The sequence below is a fragment of the Pipistrellus kuhlii genome, unplaced genomic scaffold (assembly GCF_014108245.1).
Source record: "Pipistrellus kuhlii isolate mPipKuh1 unplaced genomic scaffold, mPipKuh1.p scaffold_m20_p_1, whole genome shotgun sequence".
In the NCBI taxonomy this organism is placed as follows: domain Eukaryota; kingdom Metazoa; phylum Chordata; class Mammalia; order Chiroptera; family Vespertilionidae; genus Pipistrellus; species Pipistrellus kuhlii.
In genome coordinates, this window is record NW_023425404.1 from 34,141,156 (window position 1) to 34,163,616 (window position 22,461).

The following is a 22,461-nucleotide window of genomic DNA, read 5'->3' on the forward strand; positions in this document are numbered from 1 at the left end:
TGTGTGTGTGTGTGTGTGTGTGTGTGAGAGAGAGAGAGAGAGAGAGAGAGAGAGAGAGAGAGAGAGAGAGAGAGAGAGAGACAGACAGTATGCTCTTAATGGTATCATTAAGAGGCAGCAGCAATGACCTGGGAGGAAAGCTCTGCCTGAACTGGTCTGAAACTACTGCTGAGAGAGAAAAGGCTAGCTGCCAAGTTAGTTAATAGCTTCTGCCCATCATTGTTTCAGACGCTTTATCAGCCAGGGTAGGGCCAGGCCCTGTGTTTAGCAGTGTAAGCACTGAGAGCGGAGGGTTCAACTACATCTTCTAGCAGATCATACCACAACCAATGATTATCAAAGGCAGTTCCCTCTTCTGTCCCACACAAATAATCACAGAATTATAAATATCAGAACTGAAAGGACCACAGAGATATGTAATCCAATCTCCTCATTTTATAAATGAGGAAATGAAGGCCCAAACCAGTTAAATGACCTCATCAACAGGGCAAGAAAACATCAAGGCTCACAAATGGGGTATTTTCCTCTTGAAATCATATGCTGAAGCTAAATTAGCTAGGGATAATTTGTCAGAACTATATTTACTGCCTAGTTATTACTAACCTGGGTTCATATATAAGTATCAGGAACTAAATTATCTGTTAAAGGATGGCATTAATAACAAATAGATTTGTCTTTGAGCCCATCTCAGATGGTGCTGTTATTGAAATACCGAAAGAAGCTATCTGGCAAGCCTGCAGCCTGGCCAACTGCACTGCCTGACTACACTTTGCATGAGGAGGAGGGTGAGAATGCACTAAAGGACATTTCTCTCCCTTTGAGATTAGTTTATTTTGCAATATGTAAAATGAAACTCAAAAAAGTCTGTAACTAAAAAAATTTCCTTAGGGCTTCAGGATTTAAATATATGACAGTGGACAGATAACATAATCCACAAGGGTATATAAACATGTAATTGCCCTAAAACATCCCCTAGGAGCAAGGTGCTAGATGGAAAGAATGTGTTGGCGGTTGTTTGGGTGGGGGAAGGGTGGGAGAAAGTAAGTATTGATTTCCCTAATGCTTCCTTTGTGTGGCTACTGTTGCCATGTGCTAGTCTGTTGCTATGAAGATTAGCGGTGCCAGACAATGGCTGCTAGGCTCTTTATGACTGTGCTGTTGGTAGCGGTTTCTGCAGGAGTCAGGCTAGTAAGCAATTGACTAAGCAGCAGAAAGCTTGGTCACTGTGAACCAGTTCTCTCCAGGTAAACGCTGCCCAAGGCAAGACTAAAGGGGAAGGAGTGTTAATTATAGCTAAGGAAAAACAAAAACAGTAGCTACAGTATAAATATCTAAAATTAGGTATTTCACAGTTCACACACATACTTTCCTACATCATAATCACACAGAATAAAACAAGAGTAACTCCCAAGCTTACTATTTCTATGAAGATGAATGACTAGCCCCTTCCTTTTAGTGAGAAAGATCAAAACTCACAGCTGAGATCTGCAATCAGAGGAGGATGAAGAACAGCTGAGGCAGGTTCTCAGTGGAGCTACCACAGGCAAGCTAACTTCTCACTAAGCAAAACCACTGCCTATTACTCTGATAACAAGAAAACTGCAAACCACAGACCAAAGTACAGGGCTCAACCACAGAGCTTGAAGGAGGTCCAATTTTTTTTCTCAGGTAAAAAGAGCCAGAATACACAGAAATCACCCTGGGTCAGCTATTTACCCAACCTCTTCATTCTCCCACACAAGTACTCCTCTTTCCATCTCAGAATATACATACACTTTTACATTATACATAATTTAAACATCATCCAGTCCCTATACTATCCAAAATGGTAAACCACAGCTACATGTGACTATTTAAATAAAATATAAAATTCAATTCCTCAGTTCCATGTAACAAGCTGTTATATGATACTGGACAAGTAAAAAGAGATAGAAGCGCAGCTGGTGTAACTTAGTGGTTGAGGGTTGACTCATGAACCAGGAGGTCACGGATCAATGATTCTCTCTCATCATTGATGTTTCTATCCCTTTCTCCCTCTCCCTTCCTTCTCTGAAATCAATAAAACATATTTTAAAAAAGAGATTGAAAGTAGCAATAGCAAGTAGTAAAGGAGAGAGGTCAGTAGTTCAAAGGGGTAGCAAGAACTAGGAAAATATTTTTATTTTAAGAAGTGTTATAGAGGGGAAGGACTTAATAGGAGGGGAAAGAATGAAAATGAAGAAAGAATAGATAAAATTCATGGTAAAGACTAAAGAATCTCAAAATAAGGAAAGAAAATAAAATAATAAGATAAGAAAAATGCATTTTAAGAAAGAGAGGAGGGAAGCTGGGGGATTTAGATGGGTATCTTTGATCTTAGTTTAAGAGCATGAAGAGAGAATTGGGCTAAGAATCTTGACAATGAGCCCAGCCGGTGTGGCTCAGTGGTTGAGCATTGACCTACGAACCAGAAGGTCATGGTTCGATTTCTGGTCAATATCAGGGCACATGCACATGCCTGGGGTTGTGGATCCCCAGTGTGGGGCATGTAGGAGGCAGCCAATCAATGATTTTCTTTCATCATTGATGTTTCTATCTCTCCCTCTCCCTTCTTTTCTGAAATCAATAAAAATATGTTTTAAAAAATCTTCACAATGAAAAAAATAGTAGGGAATGTATATGTAATAGGGAGATGAAGGGATTGCTAAGCAGTATTGTGAGCTCAGCTTATGTCAGCTAACAAACAGCTGGGTTGTGTGAATTCTTTCACTTGTCAATCTAGAATCAGGGGTCAAAAAATGGGAGATAAAGATTTCTTGAATTTGAGACTGGCAAAGTGAATAAATTAATTTCTCTGATAAAACAAATCTACATAAACAAGTATATAATGCAGTTTCATTGGTATTAATGTTTTCAGTTTTTATTCTCATGACTGCTATGTAAAACTATTCATTTTCAAAATGCCACAGTCAACCAGTACAGGATCCATGATGATTCCAAGGGTGAAGTCACAGGTTCTTACAACTTAAAAAAGCTGGAAAGGTCCTTACTGGTCAGTAGCTCAAGAAATGAGGTAACTAAGGCCCAAAATAAGTTAAGAAACTTGCCCAAGGTCACAATGATAGCAGCAGAGGTTTTCTGATTTTCACTTCAGTGTTCTTTGCACAATAGCACAAACTCTTCCAGAAAGCACATCTACCAAAGTAAAATACATTACTAGTAATGGCCTCCCACTTAGTGCTATGGTCTAAAAAGGAAAACCTATAGCATCCCCTGGAATTCTTATTTAAAGTCAGCCGTGCTTCTTTAAATACCATAGAAGCTAGTAAGCAATTTTGCCTCAGAAAAATATGTGGTCTGCCTTAAGACTTCTTATATGCCGTTTTCAGGACCTTGTGAACCAAAAATAGACTTGGGATCTATTATTTTGACTTGAAGTGCAGTGGGATAAAGAGAAAGCGGATGGAATCAAACCTTTGCATAAGTGCTAAGAATAAGTCTCAAAAAGCCAAGGAAATCATTCCAGTGGGTCTTCTTAAAATAGTCCTAAGGTTGAGCCTAGTCGAGGATCTTGGTAGTGCTGGCTGAATTCCCAGCAGCCTAAAAAGAGATGGGATCTGCAGGAATTTCAAAATGCCTCCAAGGCAAGGTTTACAATGAGAGGTAGGGAAAAAAGAAGCAACACTGCAGTACAGATAAGCAAAGAAACAGGAAGAATTGAGGCCTCAATCCCTATATCTGTTATCAGCAAGATTGCTCAGTGCAACAGGGACCTCACAGGTGAAGCCTTCACAGCTTCCCTAGGCAAAGAGACAGAAGTACAAAGTCAGGTAGCAAAACAAAAAGCTCAATAGGCTGGAATAATTTTTTTTTTTTAAAGTATCTGTATATAGTTCTTATTATTAACTTGAGGACTGACTCAGTACACTAGTTAGATCTTCTAAATCTGCAGAGAATGATCTTTGCAAGATATCTCTGTTACCTTAAAATGAAAAGGAATGTGAACTAACTGATCCCAAGTCAGACTTCTGCCAACTGATAACTCAGGTGAATGCCCTCTGAAATGGCCGAAAAGCAAAGTAGAGTATATAATTGCAAAATATCGATAGTTCTCTTGGCATGAAAAAAAGAAAGAAGAAAAGTACTAAAACCTGAAACACAATGGTAAGTGGGGAAAATATGATATTAAAATAGGAGCACTGCTGAAACCGGTTTGGCTCAGTGGATAGAGCGTAGGCCTGTGGACTGAAAGGTCCCAGGTTCGATTCCGGTCAAGGGCACGTACCTTGGTTGCGGGCACATCCCCAGTGGGGGGGTGTGCAAGAGGCAGCTGGTCGATGTATCTCTCTCATCGACATTTCTAACTCTCTATCCCTCTCAATTCCTCTCTGTGTAAAATCAATAAAATATATTTTTAAAAAATAGGAGCACTAAAAACCTTAAAAATTTAATTAAATAAGAGTGATCTCAAACCTGGTACAAGTATTATTATTCTAAGTTTTAGAGAAGGTAAATTTTGGAAAGTATTTGACATGGCTTCTAAGTTCAAACAACATTAAAGTATCTATCAGTTGTACATTAACTTAGCTCCAGAAATGACAACAACATAGATGTAAGATTCATTCAAATATATATTTTTGAAGGCCAACTACAAGTGTCAGTTGTTAAGTGTTGGGGATACAATGGTGAGCAAAACAGAGTTCCTGAGCTCATTGAACTTCTAAAATAGTAGAAGCAATACACTTTTATAAAAAATAATATTACAGATGGTTCCCGATTAACAATGGTCTCACTTAAGATTTCTCAGCTTTATGACTGTGCAAAAGCCATATGCATTCAGTAGAAACAGTACTTTGAATTTTGATCTTTTCTCAGGCTAGTGATATGCTGTGTAATACTCTTTTGTAATGCCGGGCAGCAGCACTGAGATGATTTTGCCCAACTAAAGGCTAATGACATGTTCTGAGCACGTTTAAGGTAGGCTTGGCTAACTATGATATTTAATAAAGTAAGTATTAAATGCATTTTCCATTTATGATATTTTCAACTTATGATGGGTTTATCAGGACGTAAATCCATTGTAAGTCAAGGAGTATCATTGCAAATTGTGATGAGTGCTGTGAAATAACAGTGCAGAGTGCATTAAGAGTGTGTAACAGCCTTAGCCGGTTTTGCTCAGTGGATAGAGCGTCAGTCTGCGGACTGAAGGGTCTTGGGTTAGATTCCAGTCAAGGGCACATACCTTGGTTGCAGGTTCCCGGCCCTGGTCGGGGTATGTGCAGGAGACAACTAATCAATGTGCCTCTTTTACATCAATGTTTCTCTCTGTCTCTTCCTTTCCCTTCCACTCTGTCTAAAAATCAATGGAAAAATATCCTCGGGTGAGGATTAACAAACAAACAATGTATAACAAGGGAACCTGGTAATACGCTACAAGTAACAACCAAAGAGCTTTTCAAAGTAAATAATTAAAAAAAAAATTTCATGCTAACACCCCCCTGGCAAGGAGGGAGAACAGGGATCCTCAGATAAAAAGGTATCCACTATCTCAGGAGAGTAAAAGGTGAGCCTCACTCTCTTGCAAAATTTTCATCAAGTTCACATACACAAAAAACATCTTGCCCTTGGAGAAAAGTCACCGTCATAAAGATGGACAGAATAAATAGGCAGGAAATTGATGTCTTCCATCTTTAATATATTGAGGAAACAGTCTCCGAAGGTTGCTTGGTGGCACAGAGCTGTGGTCTGAATATGCTTGTCATTCCAACAGACACTGTGGCTGTGAGTCGTTTGACCACAGGCAGATGACATTTTAAAAATCAGAGATTAGCCACTTGTGATTTCCAGACTGTATATCATATATACACATCCAAAGTCAATCTCTAAGGTCAAGCTCTCTACTGTCTCGGTATCAGTTTCTAACACAATAGTGTATGTGTTTTTTCCATTCTTGTCTTAGGAACACAATAAAAACTCCTCAGCAATTGTATTCTAAAAGCTGGTGCTTTACTATATAACTAATGATGAGAGAGCCAAGAACATAAAATTCTTTAAAAAAAATATTTTTTTTGATTTTTTACAGAGAGGAAGAGAGAGGGATAGAGAGTTAGAAACATCAATGAGAGAGAATCATCAATCAGTTGCCTCTTGTACACCCCCTACTGGGGATGTGCCCGCAACCAAGGTACATGCCCTTGACCGGAATCGAACCTGGGACCTTTCAGTCCGCAGGCCGACGCTCTATCCACTGAGCCAAACCGGTTTCAGCAAGAATATAAAATTCTTAACCTGTATCACATCATCGCAGACTGAACAATAGACTTTAAATAAATACTGGACCATAACAACATATTCAGAGGAACAAACTTTTATCAGGATGGCCAGAATGAAACGCCTGAATTTCCACAGGCAGCCTGACAAGACAGCTTATGATAATCAGAGATAATGAGCTGTGCTCCTCTGGGCTCCTCTGGGCTTCTCAACTCCTCAGAGTGGGGACGCTTTGAGAGTCTGGTTACTGATGCAGAGACCCGAGGGGACTCTGAGGCCCAGCCTTTCTAACCACACATACTTTGACAAGGACTTGGCTTTTTAAATAAAAATAATGTATTTGCTAAAATCAAATTGCCACAGATGGTACAAAGGGATCTTAAATACCTGGTAAATCTCTTCACACTCCTATTTTTTTAGGTATAAACTTTTAAAACAGAAGAGATTTTATTCTCAAGGGCCGGTGGAATATATAACAAGTCTGGAGACTAGCCTTGGGGAGCAGCACCCTACAGTGGGCCAACTGCTTAGTGGATACCTGAAAACAAGACCATGTAAACATTTCCCTGTTGCCTAGGCCTATAAAATCTGTACAGACAGATGCACAAAGCAATGTGGATGGTTGGGCAATGAGGCAACAGTACGAAGAAGCTGGCTGCACTTCCAGGTGTTAAAAAAGGCAAGAGTTGCACATTCAATGAGCCAACACTAAGTCAATTTAAGAGTTTTCTATTTCCTTGACTCTCACAGCTGCTCTTTTATTACTTTATCTCTTCAAGCCTGACCCAAAAGTTCATTTATTTGAATTCTCCCATATAAAATGATAGGAGTATGGAGAGTATAGACACAATTTGAATTACCTGGCTAGCACCTATCAAACTGACTGCTTACATATCAGGGCCAACACTGTTGAACAGCTACAAGGGGGAGATAATTAAAACTGCCAATCCCTAGAAGCTGGGAGATTATACTAAGAAGTTTACTGTAATCTTCTGGGTAAGTATCACCAGCAGACTATGGTCTTTTGAGATTCCTAATAAATACTTGGTGTGAATTACAAAAATAAAACCCTCCTGGCAGAAGCAGGTTGAGAAGGGATGGGGAAGCCACAGGTAGCACTTACCATCTTCTGTTTCTTGCCACACGATGCCCTCGAGGTTGACACTTGTTCCAGGTTCACAGGGACCCAGGCACTCAGGCTCAGTGGCTAAAGCCACATCACATGTGTTGACCCCAACGGATCGGGTACGAACCATGATCTGCTCACAGGGAGATGAGATGTCATTACTGACCACTGGTACCAAAAGGTGTAGCGGCAGCACTGCTGGTGTGGAGACAGGGGACTCCATCTGTGGGGGAAGAAAAAGCAGCAGCTGAGTTACAGGAAGAACTTTTAGAGGAAATACCTTCCTTGTATTTAATCTAGTACAACATCTTTTCCTGCCAGAGTGCAAAAAGACTAAATATAAGACTTTGGTTTTTCCTTTTAAGTTTTACTCATGATACCACTACAAAGCTAGCAGTTTAGATTAGTGTGCCCTGAGCTAGGAGAAGCTCTATCCTCCTATATAAGAGTAATATGCAAATTGATTATCACTCCAACACATAAGATGGCTGCCCCCATGTGGTCAAAGATGGCCACCACAAGATAACCAGCAGAGGAAGGCAGTTGGGAGGAACCAGGCCTGCAAGGGAGGGCAGTTGTGGGCGATCAGGCCAGCAGGCCAGCAGGGGAGGGTAGTTGGGAGGGACTAGGCCAGCAGGGGAGAGCAGTTGGGGGTGACCAGGACAGCAGGAGAGGGCAGTCAGCAGGGGAGGAGAGTTAGGGGTGACCAGGCCAGCAGGGGAGGGCAGTTAGGGGTAATTGGGCTGGCAGGGGAGCAGTTAGGTATTGTTCATGCTGGCAGGGGAGTGGTTAGGGGGTGATCAGGCTGGCAGGCAGAAGCGGTTAGGGGCAGGCAGGCAGGTGAGCAGTTGGGAGCCAGCAGTCCTGGATTGTGAGAGGGATGTCCGACTGCCCATTTAGGCCCAAACAGGCAATTGGACACCCATCGAGGGGTCCTAGATTGGAGAGGGTGCAGGCTAGGCTGAGGGACACTCACCTCCTCTAGTATATAATCTCGTGCACCTGGGCCTCTAGTATATAATAAAAGCCTAATATGCAAATTGACCGAACAACAGAATGACTGGTCACTATGACATGCACTCACCACCAGAGGGCAGATGCTTAACGCAGGAGCTTCCTGTAGGCCCCAGGCCAGCCAAGGCGGGTGCCAGCAGGGCCCCCTAATTTCCCCACCAGTAGCCCCACAGTTTGGCCCTGATCGCCAGGCAGGCCTAGAGACCTTACCCACGCACAGATTTCGTGCACGGGGCCTATAGTTTCTCAATAATAATTTTCATCATAAACTGTGCTTGTCTCATTTTTCTAGTGAGAGAGAATTAGGGCCAGTTTTCAGTAGTAACAGAGCACAAAGATTGATAAGGAAGAAAAGGACCAGTTTCTGAGCCATGTTTTACTGCTATTACTATGTTTCCCAACAAATCCTACATTAACCAGGCATAAAATCTAAGAATGAAGATAAGGTTAAAGAAGGGGGAAAATAGATCCTAGTAATGCCACTTTAAGAAGACTGGAGCTCTAATTCATCTTTAGCTAGAAGGAAGTCTTCTTAAAAGTTATATAGGAGAGCTTGAAGTTTCTTTTATAACAGCAACAGTCAATGAGAATAGCATTTTGGAATGTGAATCTAACATAAAATTTATCTGTAAGAAACCAGAGGTGTTATCACCACCCAGAAGCCGATTGCTAGAGAGTCTACTGATGAAGTTGATTATATACACACACAGTTAGAAATAGTTGAAAAATCAACAATCTACCTCCAAATATAAAACCTCTCACAAAAACACAATTACTTAGATTACAAGAAGTATGTAACACATCTAGAGTTAAAAGAAAAATTATAATGAAGAGGATAATAATTCCTTAACTCATTAAACTAGCATTTATCAGATTACAAATTACCAACTCTGAGTCTACAATGCCAAAATCCTAACTGAACATACTATCTTGCATATGCAAAGGCACTCAATAATGCACTGACTGATCTGGTATGATACCATACCAATCAGCAGACTTAGAAAATGATAGGGACCCTCTTCCCTGCAAAGACTTTTTAGTCCTACAGACCTATATTCAGAGAGTGCCACACAATAAACCCATAATATAAGCTGCTGGACCGCTCTGCAACAGAACTCTGGTTCTACAATAGTTTACTGCATGACCACTGACTGCTCTACCTATAGTCTACCTACTTCCTCTTAACAATGACATCTGGGTACTGCATCCATTCTCTGCAGTTAGCTCTGACATCTTGGCTTATAAGTCATTGCTATTTGTGAATCATCACTGTCAGAGTCCAGAGACTGCTAAAACACCGATTCTTTTTAAAAAATTAATTATATATATATATATATATATATATATATATATATATATATATATATATATATAGAGAGAGAGAGAGAGAGAGAGAGAGAGAGAGAGAGAGAGAGAGAGAGAGAAACATTGATATTGTCCCACTTATTTTTGCATACATTGGTTGCTTCTTGTATGTGCCCGACCGAGGATTGAACATGCAACACTGGCAGATCAGAATGATGCTCTAATCAACTTAGCCACTGGGTTGGGGGTTTAAAACAATGATTCAGATTAATACTGGTCCCTGAAAAGTTGCCAAAACATTATCCTTACCTGCTTGTTGTTACATACACCCATCCTGTACTTCCCTAATTCCACCTTTTTCATAAAATGAAATCAAAGTGGAAATCTTTATAATGAATCTTCTGTATGATGGTAAATGCCAAAAGGCATTTTGCTGTTTTGCAGTCTTAAAAACCAGGTATTCATAATTTAATTTGGTAACCTTCTTGGGATGTGATACATCCTTAAAAGACCCTTTAACATCTCCATGCACAGACTTAAAGGTAGAAATAACACAGAAAAAGTAAACTAGACTCCCCATTACTCCTGTGTAGTACTGAAATCTGGCTCTAGTCATTAAGCCCTTTCAGGAATGCTCCAAGGTGACTCATAACTCTTTGCAAAGAAAGATTCCTGGAGTTACTAGAAATGGGAAATTAGAGACAGAATATACAGATCATCTTTACTTTTGGACTTACCTCTGTTCTATCTTTTGGGGAAGAACTGAGACAGAAGCAATTTCACAGTCAGGATATGAATTTCTTTTGCTTAGGGTTTGTTCTCTTTTCTATATCGTTCTTCTAGCAAGAGAAATCCCTACAAGGTCCTCTTCCTGGGACAAAGAAATTGACCTAACCCTTCTAGGTCACTCCTGTGAATTTTCTGATTGCCTCACTAGAGCATGTCCTGTTGTCAATCTGTTCCACAGCTGGAACAGCAATCCCAAGTACAGAGGGAGGTAGGTCCCCAGGGAGTCAGTCACCTACACATTATCTCAGCCATCAAGGACAGCTCTTTTCTGGAAGTGGTTTCATTTCCTGTTATTTGGTGATGCTGGAGTCCAGAGAGAAGATAAGCTAAGATTCTAGATAAAGCCAAGCCCCTAAATTCCCTACTGATAGATCCAGAAAACAACGCGTAAGCTATAAGTAGTAATCACCAATGTTGCGTTCAAGCACTTTGTCAAATTAAACCCTGCTATACACCCTAAAGAGAAGAAACAGTGGAACTGATCACTAAGAACTAATATACATGAAGAGCTGATTAACATGTATATGCAACCAACTACCTTACTGGTCAAAGTTACTAAGTAGAGTTTAGGATCTCTGTGTAGGATGACTTTATTTATCCTACTCAGAGGGGGATGGGGAAAAGTGAAGAAATCCATCTATGGGTCTGGAACTATTCAGTTTCCTTCCACTTAGCAACAGAAATCTAAGGTGAAATCATGGCGCAGCACAATAATGTTTAATTAGAGCTCCAGCCCTGCTAATTACTGTTGGTTGCATCTATAATCTACATTAAACCATAATGCATAATAAGCAGCTCTGTGATATTCATCTAATAACCTAAATGCCTTTATGAGATTTCATATTCTACTATTCATTGGAACAAACATAGCTTCACTTATCACTCTCCAGGAGAAAATAAAAAATCCGGAAAGGACTCATTTTGCCATCTTTTTCATATACTTAGGATATAAGAGCAGGGATTGTAAGGAGACTGAAGCCAGCAGGGAAAATGAGGAACAGGAATAGAAAATGTTAAGGTAATTAAATACCTTAACAACTAGGACTACAATAAAAGCTGAGCCAGTTCTCAATCTCAAATGTTAAGTGCCAACACAAGCTTCTGGGGCTCACAGAAGACGGGAATTAAACAACAAAACAAAACAAAAACCTGAGAAGAGAGAATTTAAAAATGGAAATCTCTGAAGTTTCCCAACAATTCTTGTCCTTTATCTTTTAATGATACTTGTTTTCAATTCACCTTTAAAATATTAGTCAAAATAGTACCTATTAGGGATCCGAGTGCTGATAGGCAGGTGACACAGAAATGAGGCCTAGGGACAATAAAGAAAGGCCAGAGCCATTAATCTCCCTGCAAGAAGTACCATAATTATACACTGACTTCAGCTGCTTCTCACAGGAGAAGGAAAAATTCCAAGGCTGCAGGAATTTTAGGGGCAGAAAATGCAGTGAAGAAATATTTGGTTCAGACCCTCTCCTCTCTCCTACACAAATATGAGTCTGGTATCTTCACCTTCACAATCAAAAGGTAGAAAGGAAGCTGGCCTGGCAGAAATTATAACTTAGTTCAGAAGTTAAACATTTATTATCTGAAAGAAATTTTTAAATAGGTCTTCAATTAGATAAAAGTCATCATTTCCTACAGAAGTCTTCCTTGTCTTTGCTATGTAATCTAAAGGTATAAAAATAAAACTTCAAGAGTGCTCTGTTTATAGTATGGATTAACTCCTGATTATGGACACCATAGCTCTGGGAAACCAAGAAGGAAATGGCCATCTGTTTAGATAGGCTTCAGTGCTCAAGTGTCTCCTAGGTGATTTTGTGTTCTAGGTCACGGAATAGCCACTGATTTTGTTTAACTTCCATATAAGGCTCAGGAATTTTACAAGAAACAATGGGTTAAAAAAAAGAAAGAAAAGAAACAATGAGTTAATTCCAATGAAAGGTCACTGTATCTAAAGAAAGCACCTTAAGCCCTAGCAGATTTGTCTCAATGGATAGAATGTCGGCCTTCAGACTCAAGGGTCTGGGTTTGCTTCTGGTTTAAGGGCATATGCCCAGGTTGCAGGCTCAGTCCCCAGTGGAGGGCATGCAGGAAGCAGCCAATCAATGAATCTTTCTCATCACTGATGTCTCCTCTCTCTCTCCCTCTCTCTCTCTTCTCCTTCCTCTCTGAAATCAATTAAAAAACAAAACACAAAAGCATCTTAAGCAGCAAAGCTGTTTGAGGTTCCTGGAGAACACTTACTGTTTACTACTGCATCTCACTTTACACTAAGTATATGTTCCTAAAAGAATATGTATGGACAAAATCATAGCAAAGAAGAATCTTAAACATTATCTAACCTCTCAAGGATGAAATCTTTTCTATAATAGGCATTTATAAATCCCCTATTTGAACTTCATCCCTATTTACCCACATGGGTGGAGAAAATAACCCTTATTTTACTGGGGTGATTTAACAGATTAAATTCTGTAATATACATCAAATGCCTACCAGAGTGCTTATAGTATTCTGGCAATTTCGAATGATAGTCATTACCAACTATTCTAAGAGTCAAGTCACTTTTGAAAGCTCATATTGAATTTTCTATCCATTATAACTCCCCAGATCTTTTCTAATCAAATTTTGATAAGATTCTCTTCCATCCCCAACCCCCTATTTTCTTTTCCAGAAGCAACCAATGTAATGCATATGTATTAACTTGTTTATATGTACCTTCCCTTTATTCTTTTTACACAAATGACAGTACACTACATACCCTGTTCTGTACCTTATTCATGCAATAAAAATGTAGGTAACTGTTTTTTGTTTGTTTGTTGTTGTTGTTTTTTTGTGTGTGTGTTTTTGGTAGATAACTGTTTTAAACTTTAAGTGCTTAAACTCTATAGCTTAATAGCTGGGTGACCACAAACACATTATGTAATCTTTCTTAGCCTCAGTTTCTTTCTTTCTTTCTTTTTTTTTTTTTTTAAAGTATGTCTTGATTGATTTTATTTTATTTTAATTTTTTTATATTTTATTGATTTTTTACAGAGAGGAAGGGAGCGAGATAGAGAGCCAGAAACATCGATGAGAGAGAAACATCAACCAGACGCCTCCTGCATATCCCCCAGTGGGGATGTGCCCGTAGCCAACGTACATGCCCTTGACCGGAATCAAACCTGGGACCTTTCAGTCCGCAGACCGACACTCTACCACTGAGCCAAACCGGTTTCGGCCTCAGTTTCTTTTTCTGTAAAATATAAACATCAACGATACCAATATTTCACATGGTCATTGCGTAGCAATTAGCTGCATGGAAAGTGCTTGTGTATAGTGCCAAAGACACAGTAAAAGTTCAATACTGATTAGCAAAGAATGATGATAAGTTATAATTACAATATCTTATTAATTTTTAATCCATCTTTCAGTCTATTGTGACATTGTCAATCTCTATTCAAATATTTAGTGCTTGAGAAATCTGTCTGTAGTTGATCATGACAGTCAGTCTCGATTTTTCCTCATGCTTTCCCTTCCTTCTTCTGGTAGGAGAATTTTTCTTTCCTGTGGGAAATATAGCTCTCAGACAGCTATAAAGTCACCCAACTGTATCACCATCTAGTCCACATTTCATTGACATGCCATCAAGAATATCATAAAAGGCTTTTCAAACACCTTGAAGAAACCAAGGCAATCTAATCACTCCACGCAAGAACTTTATTGGGAACAGAGAGACAGAAAAGTTTAAAGTGTTTTATTTTAGAACTTAATTTGGTTTCTAATAAGCATTCTTTTTCTGCATCCTTTCTTCATTCAGAAAAATTAAATACTTACTATGGCCTAAGCACTGTGCTATGTGATAAGCCTGAATATAAAAATAAACACAAGGTAAATAGCTAGACACATAAAATTAAATTATCTTTTTTTTTTTTTGCTATATATCTACAGAAACTTAAAGATATCCGCTTAAAATCCTATACTTTGCTTAAAGCTAGAGTTTATTAAATAGCCTGCTCCTAGGTCTGGTGGAGTAAACAAAAATGAACAAGTAATTAAAGCAATGTAATAAAGGATGCAAACGAGTTAAGTACAAAAGGGACAAAATAATTTGTGTACATCTGAGAGGCAAGTAACACTTCACCTGAGTCTTGAGGAGTAAGTTTAACAGAAAGGTGAGGAAAACTAGGTTACTTTCATCAGCTGCAATGCCAAATACCTGGCCTGAGAGGGAACCACATAGTTGGGCATGGAGAGGGTGGAGGGAGTAGTGGGAGGTTTACATGTCACTGTAAAGAAAGTCACTGTGAAGCTTTAAGCAGGGAAGAAATATGATCCAATATCCTTTTAATTTTTTACTTTTTCTTTGTCGGAGATTAATTAGAAGGCAAGGATACCAGTTAGAAGTCCTCTATAACAGCCCAAGTAATATATAATGATGGCTTGAACCAAGGTAGTTGTAAAGGAAAGAAAGGAATGGGATAAAGGTGAAATCAATAATACTTGGTTGACTTAATATCAAAGAGGTAAGAAAAATCTGGGCTGACTTCAAGGTTTCTGGTGCCTTTATATCAGACAGGAGGTGTAAGAAAACAAAAGCAATATAACAAATTGTTGGTGGGGCAGAATTAGAAAACAAGTTCAACTTTGGACACGAGTTTTAAGTACATATCTAGAGATATAGAACTGGAACATAGGAGAAAGGTCAGGGCAGTAGGCAAGAGAACCTATAAAGCTGCTTCAACCAAAGAGTCACTATATTAACAGATTTTTACTGCCTTCATTACTTCAATATGGCCCTTATTCTAATACTCACAAGTCCATTCAACAGAGCAGTAAAATGGAGAATCAAGCAACTTTACAAGGCTCAGAAAAACAGATATCCCACATTTGTAGAATGAATACACAATTTTTATCCCTACTTGCAAAATTTCATTTTTAAATTAGGAGATAAACTGATAAATAATCACAACAGAGATGAACGAAGGGCTGTAAGTACCCCTACCCAGCTGCTAGAGAGAATAGGGAAGACTTCATACTGGAGTGGACCTTATTGATAAATTAGGAGTCTCCTAAGAGAAGAAAGAGAAAGGAACAGCTTGTTCAAAGGTACTCAGAACTGCAAGTTGTTTGGTTTGGTTGAAGTAAAGAGTATAAGAAGAGTAAAATTTGGACTTAACTTTGCAAGTATTAAGAAGCTCCTAAGAGCCCGGGCCGGGTAACTCAGCTGGTGTCGTCCCAATAAGCTAAGGCTGTGGGTTTAATTGCTGGTCAGGGCACATACAATAATCAACCAACGACCGCAAGAATAAATGGAACAACAAATCAAAGTTTCTCTCTCTCTTGCTCAAATCAATTTAAAAAACTACCAAGGAATTCAAGCAAAGAAGTGATATTATCAGATTTGTATATTTAAAGATAAAATTAATAGAAGGGAGTACTCTTAAGAGATTGAAGAGAAGGGCTCCTAGCTAGATGCCTGTTGCCATAAACCCAGTAAGTCAGAAGTAAGGGGGATAACAGGAAGGACTCAAGAGATATTCAGGGCGTATTAGCAATTTGACTTCATGAGATATTGGACATATAAGTAAATAGCAAAGGAGTCAGGTATGATTAGAGTGTGTGATTCAGATGGTTGGGAGATGATTTCATTCTACAAATATTTACCGAGCACCTAAGATATACCAGGCACTATTCTAGGTGCTGAGGAAATCCTGGGAACAAAACAGATTGAAATCCCAGTTTCTGGAGCTTAAATTCAAGTAGATGGTATTCCATTACTGAAAGAAACAGAAAGAAGAGGAGAAAGAGGTTTTCATTTTGACCTGGAGAAGGATTAGAGAAAGATGAGTTGATTGTTTTTTGTATTTTGTTTTGACTTTGTTTAGTTGCCAGCATTCAAGGAAAAGAAGACTGGAAGTAGGTAGGTCTTCAAGTACACAATCTGAAGAGGTCTCAGAGTATTTTTTAAGGACTTCAGAATAATATATGAATACAAATGAGAACACAATATAATTTTCTTTTTAAAATATTTTATTGATTTTTTCACAGAGAGGAAGGTAGAGGGACAGAGAGTTAGAAATGTCGATGAGAGAGAAGCATTGATTAGCTGCCTCCTGCACACCCCCTACTGATATCTGCCCGCAACCAAGGTATCTACCCTTAGCCTGAATCGAGACCAGAATTGAATCTGGGACCTTTCAGTCCGCAAGCCGACGTTCTATCCACTGAGCCAAACCGGTTTTGGTACACAATATAATTTTCTACCTATCTGATTGGCAAAGATGAAAGAGTTAAACAATATCTAGGTTGGTATGAGTAGGGAAAAAAACAGACACTTTATGCAATATTAGTTTTGGTGGGAATATAAATTGGTAGAAACTCTGGAGAGGGCAATTTGGCACTTGGTATCAAAATGTAAACTGCACATGCCTTTTTACCCATATTTCACTTATAGAATTTATATCAAGAAGTTAAGTCCTGACTGGTGTAGCTCAGTTGGTTGGCATCATCCCAGATACCGAAAGGTTGCAGGTTTGATTCCCAGTCAGGACACATGCCTGGGTCCCGGACTCAATTCCTGGTAGGTGGTGTGCAGGAGACAGCCCACTGATGTTTCACTCTCACATAGATGTCTCTATCTCCCTGTCCCTTCCTCTCTCTCTCAAAATCAATAAAAATATTTTTAAAAAAGTTAACAGGACAAATGCACGAAGATGTATGATGTACAGTTTGATCCAGTACTGCTTTCAATAGGCAAACCAAACCTCTACGCCCCCCAGAAACAATCTAAATGGCCATACTAGCATAGATCTTTTATCTACCATCTATGATAGATATCCATAGCATATTTTTAAAATGTATATTTTATTGATTTTTTTTTACAGAGAGGAAGGGAGAGGAATAGAGTTAGAAACATCGATGAGGGAGAAACATCAATCAGCAATCTCCTATTGGGGATGCTGCCCGCAACCAAGGTACATGCCCTTAGCCGGAATCAAACCTGGGACCCTTGAGTTCACAGGTTGACACTCTATCCACTAGTTAGGGCCAGAGCATATTTTTTAGGAAAAAAAAAAGTTTCATTACAGCATGTACTAGATTAGTCCATTAGTGTTAAATTGATCTCAATATAAGTACATACGATTATTATACAATATGTAGAGTAGAAGTTAGAAATAGAAGCCGAGATCTGGAAGGATATTCTTTATATATATATATATATATATATATATATATATATATATACACACACACACACACACACACACACACACACACACACACACATATATATATATATATATATATATATATATATAAAATTTATTCTAGAGAGGAAGGGAAAGGTAGAGAGAGACAGAAACATCAATGATGAGAGAGAATCATTGATCGGCTGCCTCCTGCATGCACCCCACTGGGGATCGAGCCTGGAATCTCAGCATGTGCCTTGACTGGAATCGAACCCAGGAACCTTCAGTCTGTAGGCTGACATTCTATCCACTGAGCCAAACTGGCTAGGGCTGAAATGATATTCTTATAGTCATCTTTCTTTTAAAATATATTTTATTGATTTTTTTACAGACAGGAAGGGAGAGGAATAGAGAATTAGAAACATTGATGAGAGAGAAACATCAATCAGTTGCCTCCTGCACACCCCCTACTGATATGTGCCCGCAACCAAGGTATCTACCCTTAGCCTGAATCGAACCTGGGACCCTTCAGTCCGCAGGTCAACACTCTATCCACTGAGCCAAACCAGTTTGGGCTATAGTCATCTTTTTTTTATTTTTTTATTTTAAAAAAATATATATTTTATTGATTTTGTACAGAGAGGAAGGGAGATAGAGAGTTAGAAACATCGATGAGAGTCATCAATCAGCTGCCTCTTGCACACCCCCTACTGGGGATATGTCCGCAACCAAGGTACACGCCCTTGACCGGAATCAAACCCGAGACCCTTCAGTCCCCAAGCCGAAGCTCTACCACTGAGCCAAACCGGTCTCGGCTATAGTCATCTTTTGATAGTGAGAATCTGGATGATTTTTAGTTTCTCTTTTATATTTTCCAGTATTTGATTTTTTGTTATATTAAGAATTTATTATTCTACTTTTAAAAAAGCTATTTTATTTTAAAGCAAAAGGAAAAGATGTTTACACATGTGAAGGTTTAGGTTCATTGTAAGAAAAGGGACCTAGGTTGTTAAGAAAATGGGCAGGTAGGTGACAAAAGAAAGGATAGTGGGACATATAAATAGAATGGGAATGCATAAGGGTAAGGACATAAAGCCAGTACATCTATTGCACAGGTCACTGGCAATAGGACTAGCACCCAATAGCTAGGTTGTTCCTAAGAGCTGAGGATGGGGCAGTACTACATGAACATTTTTATGACTTCAGAAGGCAGATATTCATAACTAGAGACTTCCTGTATTCAATTCTCATTGAGAACTGTGTGACATCTTCTATGCATGTGCAAATATGCAAAATCTTTGTTGAGAAACAAACAACAACCCCAAACCCCGACTATGGTAACCAGAATCCTACCTGGAACAGGGCCAGAAAAAGCCATGTTTCCAACACTTCTGAGAAAACCACCGCTGCTGCTTATCAAATTAAAATGCAAAGCAGCTCACTCCAGTGTCATTGGTAACTGTCAGAAAGGGATTATGTTTCCACCCCAAGGATGCAGGTCAGCTAAACAATACCCGTCTTCTTGTGCTGAGAAGGAGGGAGAAGGAGAAAGATTAGGCTGGTTTCCAAATAGCAGTCCCGCCTGCTTGTTACCGTGGTAACCTCCCTTCCCAGAGCTGCTCTCATTTGTCTCTCTCTGCCTGACCTTCATGTTGCTCTGACAGTAACTGAGGAGGAAAAGGTGCCCGCCTGCCAGCTAAGCACTCAAGTAGAGGGCACTGAGCAAGAAAAAAGGCACTCACAATCCCTCTCATTCTTGACGTGACCGTAGAGCGATTAGAGTCCTGAAAGAGATTTCTGGTAGCCTTTGTCATTTCATCCTTCCTCCCCTGCTCTCAGGGCCACCCCACTTCTCTGTAACACCCTTTTGGTGTGAGGAATCTGAGTTAGAGTCAAGTGGGTAGGTGAGAAGTCACAAAGAGAAAAAACAAGGTATGACAATCTGTAGAACAGAGGTAATAAAATATTAACTCAAAAATGCCTGAGCCAGTTAACAGTACAGTAGTTAAGGACAGCATTGAGGATTTGTGCCATATGTGTAGACAGTGGAGATGTGAAGGCAATTAAGATACTTGGGACAGGCTAGGGCAAGCATGTCCAACTCACAGCTGACACTTTATAAGCTATGGACAAACTCTTACCTTGGGGCATGCAGCCTGCGGCAGCGAGTTTGACATGCTTGCGCTAGGGAAAGGACCCAAATACTTAGTGCTTTTTATTGTTTTTCTTCAAACCTGGATATATAACATTCAATTATTTAACAAAAAATTATTGAGTACTCCCATATGGCCCTATGCTAGACACTGGGTATGGAGTGGTAAATCAAAGAGCCTGGTAAATAAATATAAATTAGAAACTTATTAAAGAACAAATAGGGCAAGTGATAAGAGAACAATGTGAGCTACCTAGCTAGGATAGTCAGGGATGGTATCTCTGAATAGGATAGATCTCAACTTTGGGATAAGCAATGCAGATGGGAGGAACACATATGCATAGCCCTACAGCAGGAAAGAACATGGCATATATTTGAGTTCCATATTTCATTTCCTAGTTCTGGACACACTTATGGAAAAATGTTTGAGTCTGATGATTCTAGAAGCCTAGGAGGCCCAGGGAATAGGCAACATTGGTACAGCTAGCCAAAAAATTACCCAATACATTTACAGATGCTAAGTTATTAAGATATCAGTCATGAACTAGGAACATAACTCTTATCTAATAGTTGAGAAAAATAAGAGCTACAATACTGGGGTCAATTCTTTGCTAAAAGAAGTCAATATCATTCCAAAGGATACATTGTTTAACAGTAGGTATGATTTCCATTAGTTTATTTTAAATGTCACCCTCAAACCTATCACATACTTTACCCCAAACCTATTTAAACTGATTTATGTCGGAGTAATGCCCCTGTGTAGGAATAACAGGGCCAGGTTTAATTCCAGTTTCTACCATTTAGCTGTATAACCTTAGGCAAGTCATTTTACTTCTCCAAACCTCAATTTATAAAATGAAGTGGTTGGACCTTAGGACCTTGAAGGAGATTCTATTAGGGCGTTTTCAGTTACAAGTGACAGCAAACCACAGCCAAAATGACAAACAAAAAGGAATTTAGAGGCGCTCATATAGCAAAAGAAGTCCAAGTCAGGAATCGCCTGATTCAGAGGCTCAGATGCTGTTATGGAGACCTAGCTTCTATCCCTTCCTCTTTTGGTGCTGTTTTCTCTGTTCCAGCTTCACTTTTAGATGGGCTCTCCCCCGAGGTGGCAAGGTAGCTGTCGTAGTTCAAGTCTACCAAGCTCGTAACTGCAAGCCCAGTAGAAAATCAAATTATTCTCTGACCACTCTTAACAAATATGAAATTCATTCTGACTGACCCAGCTTCTGGAGTTTGAAAGCCGATGACCCTTAAAGTCTTCAAAAATTTTATGTTTTGTAAATATTTCAACGTATCACTTCCAAGTCTTTCCCTTTCCAGGTTTTGATTTTTTAAAAACGTAGTGTACATGTAATTTTTATCTGCTCAGCATCACTCTCCCCTAGAAACTGCCTCGTTTCCAGTCCTGTGTTCCTACTAAGATGGGTAATCACAGTGCCTCTCTAGTCACCTGGTACTGGAGTGGGTTCTTCTATTTATTTCTTCTCAAATAAGCTATTGATAAAATATTAATTTTATTTCTTTTATTTTAAAAATATTTTATTGATTTTTTACAGAGAGGAAGAGAGAGGGATAGAGAGTCAGAAACATCGATGAGAGAGAATCATCAATCAGCTGCCTCTTGCACACCCCCCACTGGGGATGTGCCCGCAACCAAGGCACATGCCCTTGACCGGAATCAAACCTGGGACCCTTCAGTCTGCAGGCCGACGTTCTATCCACTGAGCCAAACCGGTTTGGCTAATTTTATTTCTTAAGAAGGTGGAGTTATGTTTCATTCTAATCATGATATAAAACACTGTGAATCTCTCCTGCTCTTAAAAGCATTACATTTTTGCCTCTTCCTTAAAACACATGAATGATAGCCAAGTATTACTATGGCCACAAAAGTACTAGGTGTACCAGTTAATAATAGCGGATTTTGTAATCAAAGAAAACACGATAATTTCAAGAGAAGCATCAAAAGTGCTTTATTCAAAGTAATGTCCATCGCTAGCTACACATTTCTCCCCATCTTTCAGGTAATTTGTGCATACCGTCCCAATAGAACTTTTCTTGTTTTGAGGCAAACCATTCAGAGACCCCATTTTCCACTTATTCATACGTTTTGAAGTGCTGCTCAGAAAGTGCGTATGCCATCGATCAGAACAAGTAGTAATCTGAAGGAGCAAGGCTTGGTAAAAATAGCAAGCAGGTGGGTTAATACTTCCCAGGGAAGATCTTTTCACGTGTATTTAACTGGTTTTGAAGTGTGTGATGGTGACACAGAGCATTGCCTTCTTTCCGAAGCGGTTTGGCCTTTCCGTTGACATTGATGGTTGACTCATAATTTTGTGCATTTGGGATTCTCAAAATAAATTCACTTTATTATATAAGCCAGTCACAATTCGATGCAAAAAGACTTTCTTTTGCGTCATTGCAGCAACGTTTTACTGAAGACTTTTCAGTTTTCCACTTGTCTTTCAGTTGATGTGGCACCCATTTTCCTTCCTTTAAATTTCTTCCCATTTCTTGTAAACAATTAGAAATTGTTTGTTGAGCAACATTTAATCTTTCTGCAAGTTGTTTTTGAGTTCAATACACATCTTCATCCAATAATGTTTGTAATTGTTGGTCTTCAAACTTTTTCCGTTAACCTGGACATTCTTTGT

At 39.2% G+C, this 22,461-nt stretch overlaps 1 protein-coding gene across 7 annotated transcripts in view; it reads right to left on the reverse strand.

Annotated features, from left to right (window-relative positions):
* The window catches only part of ZNF609 (zinc finger protein 609), a 191,438-nt gene that overhangs the window by 48,081 nt on the left and 120,896 nt on the right, over window positions 1-22,461 (reverse strand). For all 7 annotated transcript variants that reach the window (XM_036439244.2, XM_036439225.2, XM_045581601.1 and 4 more), the window contains one exon: window positions 7,373-7,598. In XM_036439244.2, the coding sequence (XP_036295137.1) occupies window positions 7,373-7,598 (226 nt within the window). The remainder of the gene's footprint in view (window positions 1-7,372; window positions 7,599-22,461) is intronic.